General features: G+C 44.2%; 1 protein-coding gene across 6 annotated transcripts in view; it reads right to left on the reverse strand.

Moving 5' to 3' along the window:
- Positions 1-12,366, reverse strand: part of LOC138760821 (ribosome-binding protein 1-like) — a 115,561-nt gene that overhangs the window by 13,281 nt on the left and 89,914 nt on the right. For 5 of the 6 annotated variants that reach the window (XM_069931993.1, XM_069931988.1, XM_069931989.1 and 2 more), the window contains 6 exons: positions 8,837-8,929; positions 5,338-5,430; positions 2,192-2,266; positions 1,680-1,769; positions 1,501-1,593; positions 43-114 (listed from right to left, as the gene is read on the reverse strand). In XM_069931993.1, the coding sequence (XP_069788094.1) occupies positions 43-114; positions 1,501-1,593; positions 1,680-1,769; positions 2,192-2,266; positions 5,338-5,430; positions 8,837-8,929 (516 nt within the window). The remainder of the gene's footprint in view (positions 1-42; positions 115-1,500; positions 1,594-1,679; positions 1,770-2,191; positions 2,267-5,337; positions 5,431-8,836; positions 8,930-12,366) is intronic. The other variant, XM_069931992.1, reaches the window with a different exon arrangement.

Raw genomic sequence — 12,366 nt, forward strand, 5'->3', positions numbered from 1 at the left:
CCAGGGATTAGGATGGATTCACAGGCCCTCTGGAAGACTCACCTGCTCTGTGTTTTGGGAATCTAGCTTCAGTTTCTCCAGCATGCCCTCTAACGTTCTTACTTGAGATTGTGCCTGTAAAGAATCAAACATAAAAGTTCCCGAAGATGCAGCAGACCTTGTTCCACACTTCTGAAGCTGTGTTAATACTCTACAAGGTGTGGTGGGCTACAGAAGGATTTACTCGGGCACAGAGAAACGAGTCTTATCTAAACTGGAGCCTGAAGACAAAGTTTGAACAGGGGTAGGGCAGGGAATTAAAGCAAAAGGCAGCTGGAAGCTCAGAATCCCCCTGGGATGGGGGTGTTCCACAAAGCAGTCACCCATTTTTCTCCAGTGTTGAAGACACTACATTGTGATCATCAAGCACATTGCACAGTGGAAGTGGATGTGGAAATGTTTGACTCTGGACCATGGGTGGCAGGGACGAGGTGCACTGACAAGCGGTGTGTCTCCTGCAGTTGCAGTTAAAGGTGTCCTGACAGAGAAAAGGTGTTTTCCAAAGGGAAATATCCCTTTGGAATGTTGTAAGGGGAGGAGAGGGAAAGATTATGTGTGTGAAGTAGAGGCATCATGGTGACAGGAGTGGAGGACTGGGGGTGGGGACTGTAAGGGTATGAGGTTCTGGGAGAGGGTAAAGAAGCCAGGCCACAGGTGAGATAGACAAAATCAATAGCCCCATCAAGAACAGTGGAAGGGAGATGAGTTGGGAATCTGATAAAGGCAGAGACCCCACAGTATAGGGCCAGGGAGGCAGGAAAACTGAGAAACAAGAGAATTTTTTTCAGGGCAGGGTGAAAGGCAATGAGGCCTGGGTGAAAATGTGGGACAGGGTGAAAAGTACTGTATAAACACACTTGTGAACTAGAGAATGGAAGTCACGCTGGGAGGATGTACACAGTGTGACAGGAAAGAACCTTGTGCAGAACAGAGTGGCTGGAGTAGACCAGCTGAAACAAACAGTTCACTGTTCAACTCTGAAAACTTGTTGCAGCTCTACATAAACATGATGTTAATGCAAATGGATAATGATTATCAAATGCTGGATGATATTATCGACTGCCAACTTCAAGCAAGACTTTTAAATTGCTGAGTCTGTACAATTACTTCAAATACTAACTTGAAGCACAAGTTGAAATAATCCTACTCCCGCTCTCTCTCTGTAGCAGGAGCAGTGGGGTGCATGGTCAAGACCCAGGATAACCAATTAAAGAATCGTCAAGTGATCCATGCACAGCCTTACCTTCTTCAGCAATATGGCTGCTGCAATGTAGCTGGATGCATGAGTCTATGCACAATCAGCGGTCTACATTCTTGCCTGGTTAATTAGTCCCCGATGACAGTAATTTGGGTCACATTGGTCAAGTCAACGCGGAGCTCTGGTCTGTTTAATGAGACCGATAATGCTTCCTCTTCTCCACTGAAGCTGGAGGGGACCATTCCTGTTGCACAGGCACTCACCTGCCGAACCTGGCCCTCAGATTCTGCTATCTTTGCCTTCCACACGTGCTCCTCCTCTTCCACACTTTTCTGAAGATCCCTCAGCATTCCTTCCTGTGAAACCAAGCAAAGAGCAGGATTGAAAAGAGCGGCACCAGCCACCCGGCCAACCCTGGGTGAGGAAAGCTGAACACACTCACTGTCTCGGCGAGAACCGTCCTGTACTGTTCACAGTCTGCTTGTAAAGTGCTTTGGGCTTCTTCTGCTTCTCTTAACTTAAGTACTACATCCTGAAAAAAAGTGTGAGAAAGAACAAAAATGAATGGCGATAGTGATGTCCTTTGCACTGGTAGTTGCAAGACACAGCAACCCCAGTGATGGCTCCCAGCCAATGAAGTACTTCCAGCATCAAGCAGCCTGCTTTGTCCCGGATGGGACTGACATGGTGGAGAGCTGTAGAAGCTGTGCTTATGCTGGCAAGTTGAGAGTATCCCATCACACTTCCGACCTGTGACTGATTGCTGGTGGAAAGGTCTGGAGCTGCCAACAGCTGACTTTTCACCAGTAGACACTTAGCCTCTGCCCTGCTACTGCAGCCACAATCTATGCTGAATGAGTAGATCAGACAAGACTAGAAAAATATTCAGATGTGAAACATGTAGGACACCGCCATCACCGCGTAGAACCATCTGTACTTATGCCATTCACTCACTGAGGGGTCTGTGCACTTCTGGATCAGGGTCTCCTGGGCCTTCTGCCTGAACTCTTGCAGCCAGTCACTGTAGAGCTGAAAGCCAGGGTACAATCATCAGTGTGTGGTTCCAACTACTAAACAATGCTGAATCACAGAAGCAGATAGCATAAAGGAGGCCCTTCAGCCCATTGTGCCACTCCCAGCCCTTCGCTAAACAAATTGGTCTCGCTTTACACATTCACTGCAAATATTAACAATTCCCTTTGGAATTTTGCCTCCATTCTTGCACCAGTACAGCTCACCACATAACTTTGTTTTCTGCAAATACAGTTTGCAGATGTTTCTCTTTGCCATGTTGATTCCACGGGTGAGGATTGAAACTGGTGAAGGGATAAAAAATGCACCTAGGGTCACTTGGCTAAGTGAACGGCAAGCTGCAGCATTTGAAATCATCATTAAACAAACTGAAAAAAATCTCATGAACAGGATTCAAAATGGATTGAACATTGCCAGCAGGTCAACTTTCCAGTGTGTTGGGGTACTGTTTATGGAGGAAGGATTTTTCCCTCGATGCATGGGACGGGAGGGGAGGGGATCCAAGTGAATGCAGGGTGGACAGTTGCTGAGGGGCAGTTCCCTAGCTCCATGGACTACAGCCTGATGTTAAAGTGTCTGCCGCATGGGTGTGAGAAGATTTCTCCCTCAGGAAACTGTGGAGGGGACTTTGGGTGGAGACTACATTCAAGGTTGCAACAGATTACTGGGCACCTTGGAAATAGGGAGAACTTGTATATATATATATATATATATATATATATATATATATATATATATATAAAAGCAAAGAGAAAAAAAGAGAACGACGAAACTGGGTCAGATTGCTACCTCCAGAAGCCAGACAGAGCATCACCGGAGCAATCCAACAGCCTAAAACCACCAACCATGATAATATTCTATGAATGGGCCCCTAATCTGTTCAAACTGGAACTTTTTGTCTTTTTTTCATAAGTAACTTTGATTAGAAGGAGGGGCTAGATTAGCGTTAGTTTATTTTTTTTCTTTTTTTTCTTTTATAAGTTGATTAAATGGCTTATATATTATGGTCCTAGACTATATTAATAATATCAATTGATATTTTACCAAGTTATGAGCAGATTGCTTATAAAGCAATTCATGTGATTTTCATTTTTAATCTTAATATTAATTAATAATTAATAACAAAAATGGGAAACTGTTAATTAGAGCATTTTTACCAATTGTATATTATCTATACATTTTGATATTTCCTTCTGTTATATTAATGCAACATGTACATGAGATTATTATATTGAACTCAATAAAAAATATTTTAAAAAGAAAAAGGAAATCGGAAGAACTGGGAACAGGGGTAGAAAAGTGGAAATGATAGACAAGTCGTGTCTGAATCACAAAACCACCTCTTCTATGTGGTAACTGTTGCAAGGTGAATAATACCCTGCTGATGTCCTATCTGCTCACTGCAAGCAGGAAGCCTGAGATTCAACACCCAGAGTCGAAAACATCAGCCCAACACCATTCACCACCCCATCCCTGAAAATTGCCTCCATCCTGAGGCACGGTAGTGTGCTTGCTGTTGCAGCAATAGCAACAGGAGGGGTCCCAAAGGGTCCTGGAAGGGGCTCCAGGGATGAGGTCCCAGAAGAGCATGTCTCTGGAACCCTTAAAGGGCAGAGGAAGTAGATTTTAGGACTTTTTTTGAGGTTAAGGAGATTAATTCCTAAATAAGCGCAGGGTGGTGAAAGGTTGTGGAGGTTAGGTGGGTTCCAACCCAAATAGTCAAATTAACTAGTAGAGAAGGACAAGTGGAAAACTCCTACTCTTTATCTGTTTGTTCATACATTACCCCCAAACAGGTGAGAGTATGTAATTGGAGAGGAGAGGACTGGAGGAAGGCAGATCCAAAGCATTGGAGACACTGTATGATACGAAGATGCCAGCGCTCAAGACAAGAAAAAACTCCTGAGGGTTGTTAACTCGGCCTGCGACATCATGGGCACCAGTTTTCATTCCATCAAGAACATCTACAAAATGTGGTGTCTTAAGAAAGCAACCTCTATCCTCATGGTCCCCCACCACCCAGGCTATACCCCCTTCACTCTGCCACCATCATGATAAAGGTAAAGGACCCTGAAGACAAGCACTCTGCGGCACAAGGACAGCTATTTCCCCACTGTCCTCAGATTCCTGAATGACCAACGAACCAAAGACTCTGCCTTACTTTGACTTTTCGTGCACTATTTTTATTTATTTTTGTACGGTGGTTTATATGAATGTTTGCACCGTGATGCTGCCACAAAACAACAAGTTTGGTGAATTGTTCATGACAATAAAATCTGACTCTTCTTCAATATACAGGTGGCTCTAGCCCATACTAAACTGCCTTCTAGCAGTTCAGGAAATTAATTTGAGATTTTTGGGAATAAAATTCAACCTTATGGAATTTATGTTTAAAAAAAACATATAAAAGTAACAACAAATTTGCTCAATTTTTATTTTCCGTCGGGCTATAAGACTTGGATGTCATATCACTCCATCAACTGGGTTGGTGGTATCAACTCAGGGCCCCCTGATGGAAGGACACCTGAACAAGCATTTCAGTGGGTAGTACTACCACATTTCATCTGGATTGTGGAAAGCTGCAGTTCCAATAGACCACCTCTTGAAAGCAGTGCCTTAGGCTCCACTCCGCTTCCACTAAGTCACCACACTTCGACCCATTACCCCCGACCTCCTCCTCTACCATTTTTCTCCCATGAGCCCTAATTCTCAAAGCCCATCCTTTTTCCCTGATATCGTCACTTCCTAAACCATTTCCTAATCCACGAACCATGCCCACCAACCTCCCCCCCACAACCCATCGAGAGACTAACGTAAGCATCGGCCATTAAATAACAGTGGTGGGTCACTTGTCATCGCAGATAAAGTGGTTTCATGCAGAAGGAAAACATCTGCAGGATCTCATCTAGGCACAAGGTGAGTTGCAATGGGAAAGCAGGTTTGCGCCATGGACAGTTTTCCAAGAAGGCATGCCCGCCAGAACACGGAGGGAAGCGAAGCAGCATTTGCTCCACATACATCCCAGTGCTCAAGTCATTGTTCTCGGCTCCAACAGGACTGCATCCTACCTGTTGTGAGGGCATAGACACCTCTGGGAAGAGTTCCTGTAGCACCTCTTTGGTTTGTTTGTGCATCGTCTGCAGCTGCTGCTCTGCCTCTTCCTAAAGAAATTGCACAAATGGGTCAAATTAGTTCATTTTTGACTGTTCCAAATCAAGGCCACTTCAATCATTTGGACCCCTGAGAGGATTAATCTCCTAATGGAGGGGTGGGGGAGGGGGGAGGAGTGTTGAGGCAAGAATTACTCACGCTGTTGGTGATCAGCCAAGACTGGCCCTCCTGTCCCCATTCGTAAGGAACATCAGAGACCCAAAGTGCCAGGAAATCAGGATTATCAAGCCAGATTTGGGAATCGTTAGTTGCTAAACTATCCTCCTGCGAATGACTTTGCTTTTATTCATTTCAAGGTCTGGGCATCAATTACATGTATTACCCATTCTAATTGCCCTCTGAGAAGATGGAAGCTGAGCCACCTTCTTGACCCAGTATTTTGAAGTTAAGATGTTGCCCTACTGCTCTTGGTAGAGAATCCCCAGAGTTAAACCCAATGAAATAGAGTCTTAAATTCAGTGTTTGACTTATCCATGATGACCAAGTTGTGTTTGGTTGGTATTGCTAAACTCTTTCTATCCAGGTATTATTTTGCAGCTATACAAAACCTTAATCAGGCTACACTTTGTAGTATTGTGTGCAATTCTGTGCCCCCCACCCCACCTTCATAATATAGGAAGGATGTGGAAGCTTTGAAAAGGATACAGAAGAGATTTACCAGAATGGTTATCAAGGCACAAGCAAGAAGGAAAGGTTGGATGAACTTGGGTTGTTTTCTCTGGGGTGTCGGAGATTGAGGGGAGACCAAAAGGCTTTGAAGCAAATTAGGCCATTCAGCCCATCCAGTCTGTTCCACCATTCAAATTATGGCTGATGCACTTTTTCCTTTCAACCCCATTCTCCTGCCTTCTCTCCATAAGCTTTGATACCCTTACTAATCGAGAATTTAATCAACCTCTGCTTTACAAATGCCCAACACTGTGGCCTCCAGGACTGTCTGTGACAACAAATGCACAGATTCATAATCCTCTGGCTGAAGAAACATCTCATCTCTGTTCAAAGGGGATGTCCTTTTATTGCAAAGCTGTGTTCTCTGGTCCTAGACTCTTCCACTACTGGAAACATCTTCTCAAGACCTACTCTATCCAGACCTTTCAACAATGAATAAGTTTCAATGAGATCTCTGCTCATCTTTCTAAACTCCAGTGAATATAGGCCTAGAGCCATCAAATGTTCCTCATACATTAACCATCTCATCCCTGGGATCTCTCTCTCAAACTTCTTCTGAACCCTCTCCAATGCCAGCACATCCTTACTGAGATGAGGGGCCCAAAACTGCTCGCAATTCTCCAAACATGGTCTGACCAATACCTTATAAAGTTTCAGCATTACATCTCTGCTTTTATACTCTAGTCATCTTGAAATGAAGAGGACTGTAACTTTGGTTTTGCAACACTGGTTTTGCCTTCCTTATTACTGACTCAACCTGCAAATTAACCTTTTGGGGAATCCTGCACTAGGGCTCCAAAATCCCTTTGGACCTCCATTTTCTGAATTCTCTCCCCCTTTAGAAAATAGTTCATACACTTCCCTATGCTGTATTCCATCTGCCACATTTTCACCCATTCTCCCAACCTATCAAAGTCCCAGAGTAGATTCCCTACTTCCTGAACACTACCTGTCCCTCCACCTATCTTTGTTTAATCTGCAAACTTAGCCAAAAAGCCATAATTTCCATCATCTAAATTATTTACATGCAACTTGAAAAGCAATGGACCGAATATCAACCCCTGCACAACACCACGTCATCAGCAGCTGGTCAGTTACCATAGTGATTAGCGCAATGTTTTTACAGCACCCGTGACCCAGGTTCAAATCCAGTGCTATTCTGCCCACGTCTGCATGAGTTTCCCCTGGGAGCACCAGTTTCCTCCAACACTTCAAAAGGTACAGGGGCTGTAGGTTAATTGGGGTATGGATGGAACAGCCTCATGGGCATAAGGCCCCCTTTATTCAGACCCTTGCCTTTTGCCCATCAGCCCATCTTCTACCCACACTAGTACCTTTCCCATAATTCCATAAGTCCTATCTTGTTTAGCAGCCTCATGTTCAGTACCTTTTCAAAGATCTTCTGAAAATCCATGTAAACAACATCCACAGGCTCTCCTTTGTCTGTCCTGCTTGTTACTTCCTCAAAGAACTCTAACCGATTTGTCAGACAAGATCTCCTCTGAAGAAATCCATGCCGACTTTGGCCTCTTTTACCTTGAGCTTTCAAGTACCCCAAAATCGTATCCTTAATAATAGACTCTAGAATCTTGCCAACCACAGCAGTTAGGCTAACAGCCTTATAATTCACTCTTTTGTCTTCTTTCCTAAAGAGTAGAATGACATTTGCATTTTTCCAGTCCTCCAGCAAGATTCCTGAGTCTAGCGATTCTTGAAATATCACTATGAATGCATTCACAATCTCTTCAGCCACCTCTTTTAGAACCCTGGGATGTAGTCTGTTCAGTCCAGGTAACTTATGCACCTTCACCCTCCAAAGCACCTCCTTCTTAATGGCAAGTGCACTCACTCTGCCCCCAGCTCTCATATTTATGGCACATCACCAGTGTCTTCCACAGTGAAGACAGGTGCAAATATACCTTTTCCCCCGTGACCACTTCTCCAACATCAAGGCCTGGACGCAAGGAGGCAAACTTCATAGCAGTCAAAAGACAATGGCTTTGTTCTTCATTTTAATAGGGAAAGCGGTGGCACAAATCCAAGAGGGGAGTATTTGGCAATACTGGGGCAGTGGGAGAGATGAGAGGAGTTATGGGGACATAACTTGAATCTGGTAACACCAGAGCAGTGGGAGAGAGGAGGGAGTTAAAGGGAATAAAGCTCAATATCGTCAGCCTGCACTTTGAGCTGAGGTTTCGCTGGGGATGTCGAAGGCCATTCCCACAATAGACAAGGCGGAGGGAATCCCTCTGTGGATGTAGGTGAAGAAAGTGCAGCTCAGGTTATGATGAGAAGGGGCAGCATCTCAGTCAAGGTTGAGCACATACATGGAAACTGAGCTCTTAACACATGAAGTTACTGGCTCTAGACAGCCAGATGGAGTTCTACTCCTTTAGTTAGGCGAGCAATATCGATTAACAGAACTTCAGGGTGGTTTACTGGAAGCAAACCTTTGTGTGGTCCAGGCTGGATCCTTGCATCACTTGTGGGAGAGCTGTGGTGAATGATAGGGAATAGCTGGATCCCATGAAGATACTGACATGGGCAGGATCTGGTTGGAGAGCATTTCCCACTGCACGCCTAGCCTGCCCTTATAGCTCTCTAGTGCTCCAGTGTGAGAGATCGCTGATTGGTGAGCCCATGGGTGGAGGCCCCTGTCTCAACATCACACACCAGTACTGGTTGCATACCATTCCCTAACCCCAGCCCCCCAAATGAACATAGCACCTTTATTTGTCTGGCGGCACCGAGTTTCTCCCCGCACATTTTTTCGGTTGATGCCAAAGCCTCCATGGCCTTCCAGTTTTTCTCACGGAGCTCCTATTTGAAAACAGTTTTGAATGACACACGGTGCAAGCTTCCCACACCAAAACAAGCTCCAATTAGTGAAGCCACTTCTGACATCTTCAAACAACCCGATACACCAAGCACGTAGCAACCAGTGCACGATCAGCTCCCTAAAACAGCAAGGTGGGCTAATCCCTTTCTTCATCATGTTGGCTGGGAGGTGACTGTTGGCCAGGGAGGCAGGGGGTGTGATGTGACTGGTTTTTCTATTCGCAAGATACCCCACCTAATTGGGCTCCTCAGTGCTGCACCAAAGAAAGGTTCAGCAAGGATCTCGTGTTTGTGAGGCTGGAGCAGGATTTGAACCCACAATCTCTGATCTAGAGGCAAAGCGTGTTGGCAACGAGCCCTAGATGTCACATGCAGAGGCCTGAGAAAGTACTAGTGACTAAGGTTGGAATTTATCTGCTGACTTGGTCACCATCAGCTGAACTGGCATGTAACAACTATCAAAGCAAGAGCTATGTGGGAAGCACTCTCGAGCTAAAAAAAGGCCCTTTGGCTCACAGGGCCTATGCTGGCTCTTTGCGAGAGATTCCCAATTAATCTAATTTCCCTGATCTACTCCTGCAAAATGTTTCCCTTTTTGGGCAATTATCCATTTCTCATCCCAATGCCTTTTGGACCAGTATCAAAAAGATGCTCCTTTTGCCCATCATTCAAGGCCATGGTTTGGACGGTCAGCCCCTCTGCTAGTGGAAAGCCTCCTCCCCATTCACTCAGTGAAGTCCCCTCAGCATCTGAAATGTCACTATGAAATATCCCCCTCGCTCTCCCTGTCTGAGCAACAAGTTTCCACTTAGACAGCAACTGGAATAAGCACATTAGAAATGTGAACAAGGGAAAGCCATTTAGCTCCTTGTTAATATACCAAGATCATAGCTGATCTTTTACCTCAGCACCACCAACCGCATATTCTTCAACTCCCTCAATATCCAAAAGGTTAAGAACATAAGAAATAGGAGCAGGAGTTGACCATTAGGCCTGTCGAGCCTGCTCTGCCATTTAATACGATCATGGCTAATCTGGCTTGGACTCAACTCTAGCAGCTGCCTTTTCCCTCCCATAAACCTTATTTCCCCTATTAAGCAAAAATAAATCTGTGTCTCAGATACATTTAATAAGATGGTCTCTACTGGATCCTTGCACAGAGAATTCACTACTCTCTGGGAAAAGCAGTTCCTCTTCATCTCCATCCTAAATCGACTCCCCTGAATGTTGAGGCTGTGTCCCCCAGTTCTACTCTCACCAACCAGTGCAAACTTTTTACTGCCACTTCTCTCTCATTCTTCTAAATTCCAGTGAGTACAGTCTCAGGCTAACCCCCTCATCTTTGGAATCAACAGTAAACCTCCTCTGCACTAGCTCCAAAACCAGTAAATCTTTTAAGCAAGGAGACCAGAAATGCACACAGGACTCCAGGTGCAGCCTCACCAGTAACCTGTACATTCGCTGCCGAAACTGTTCTTAAATTCAATCCCTCTAGCAATCAAGGCCAACACCTCATTTGGCTTCTTGATAACCTGCTGCACCTGCAAACCTTAGGCAATTCATTTCCAAGCACGCCCAAATCTCTCTGTACAACAGCATGCTGCAATTTTTCACCATTTAAATAATTGATCTTCTATTTTTTTTTTTTAATTCGCAAATGAATGAGCTCACACTTACTCCATCTGCCAGACCCTTACCCACTCACTTAACCTATCTAGACCTCTCTGCAGACTCACCACATCCTTGGTACAATTTGTGTTTTTACTCAGTTTAGTGTCATCAGCAAACTTAGATGCACTACCCTCTGTCCCCTCTTCCAAATTGTTAATGTATTTTGCGAACAGTTGTGGGCTCAGCACCAACTTCCGCAGCACTCCACACACCACTGATTGCCAACCAGAAAAACACCATTTATAACAACTGTCTGCCTTCTATTGGTTAACCAATTCTCTATCCATGCTCATATACTACCCCCCAACTCCACACATCTTTATCTTATGGTCTTCCAGTTCCTTACTACTCTTGGCATCTTTGTACACACGAGCCTTCCTTCATTTCCTAGTTATCCAGGTCTGGCTCTCTGTACACTTAAAAGTCTTTATTTTTAACTGGAATATAGTTACACACTGTGAAAAAATCTCTTTGAAAGTGTTCACTGCTCCTCAAAGATTCCACTGAAGAGCCTGTGCTTGTAGTCTATGCTAGTCACCTCCTCCCACATCCCATTGTAATCCCCCTTGTTGAGGCACAATACACTGGCTTTAGATTCAACTACTGCACCCTCTATTTGTAGGAGAAATTCAATCACACTGTGATCACTCTTTCTGAGAGGATCACTAACTTCAAGATCACTCATTTCACCTGTCTCATTGCACAAGTCTAGATCTAAGATAGTATGTTCCTTTCTAGTTCAGTAACATGCTGCTCAAGAAAGCCATCACAGATCCATTTGATGAAACTCCTTCTCAAAATTGCCTCAACCAATTGCCTCACTTGATCTATGTGCAAGTTAAAAGTTTCCTGTGACAATTCTTACATTCTTTCACGCATCAGATATTTCTTGGTTTTCTGCTGGTGCCCCATAATGTTATTATTTAGTGGCCTGTAGACAACTCCCACCTGTGATTTTTTCCTTTACTATTCCTAATCTCGACCAGATACATTCAACATTCTTCTCCTTAGATCTTATATTATTTTTCTCCATCATCCTGATCTTATCTTTAATTAATCCACCCCCTTAACTTCTTTTCTATTGTGATGGATTATGTTATATTTTATATTGCATATTGATATGTTTCAAAGGAGATAAATTGTGGGGGTTTTTTTGTGCAGGTCACACAAAAAAACCACTTCACAACACAGATCTCATTTAAAATGTCAGAGCTCTGCTCAAGCCAGAGACTCCAGGCTCCCAGTGCCTTTGTAAAGACAATGAAAACTGCTTTGCTGAAGGACTTCGCAAATAGGTGTTAATTGGACATGCTATGGAGTAATGGATTATTGTTTTGAAAAAAATCTGAAAAGACTCAGAAGATTGAGTCTGGTGCCATAGTCTGTCTGAATGCAGTTTGCTGTTCTAAGAAGGTCATGTGGTTTTGCAAGGGGGGGCGGAAGAGGGGAGCGGGGAGCGGGGAGAGGGAGACTGACTGCTGGTTTTCTGCAGTGGCTTTTGGAAGTTTGTTTGAAACCCCATTTTGAAGATGGGTTGTGAGTTCTGAGTTCAGCCTGTTCAAAGCCCTTGTGGTCCATACAAGAGGAGATGGCTGGCAGTATAATGTTTCACCTGAGATAAGGGAAACAGAAAAGGAACTCTGTGATGACCTAAAAGAAAGAGGTTATCATTTGGAAAACCCTGATGGGGCAAGTTTCTTCAGCAAGACACTGACATGGCTAATCTAAAGGAATCAGTTGTGGGTGTC

This window comes from Narcine bancroftii, chromosome 4 (assembly GCF_036971445.1).
Source record: "Narcine bancroftii isolate sNarBan1 chromosome 4, sNarBan1.hap1, whole genome shotgun sequence".
Taxonomy (NCBI): Eukaryota; Metazoa; Chordata; class Chondrichthyes; order Torpediniformes; family Narcinidae; genus Narcine; species Narcine bancroftii.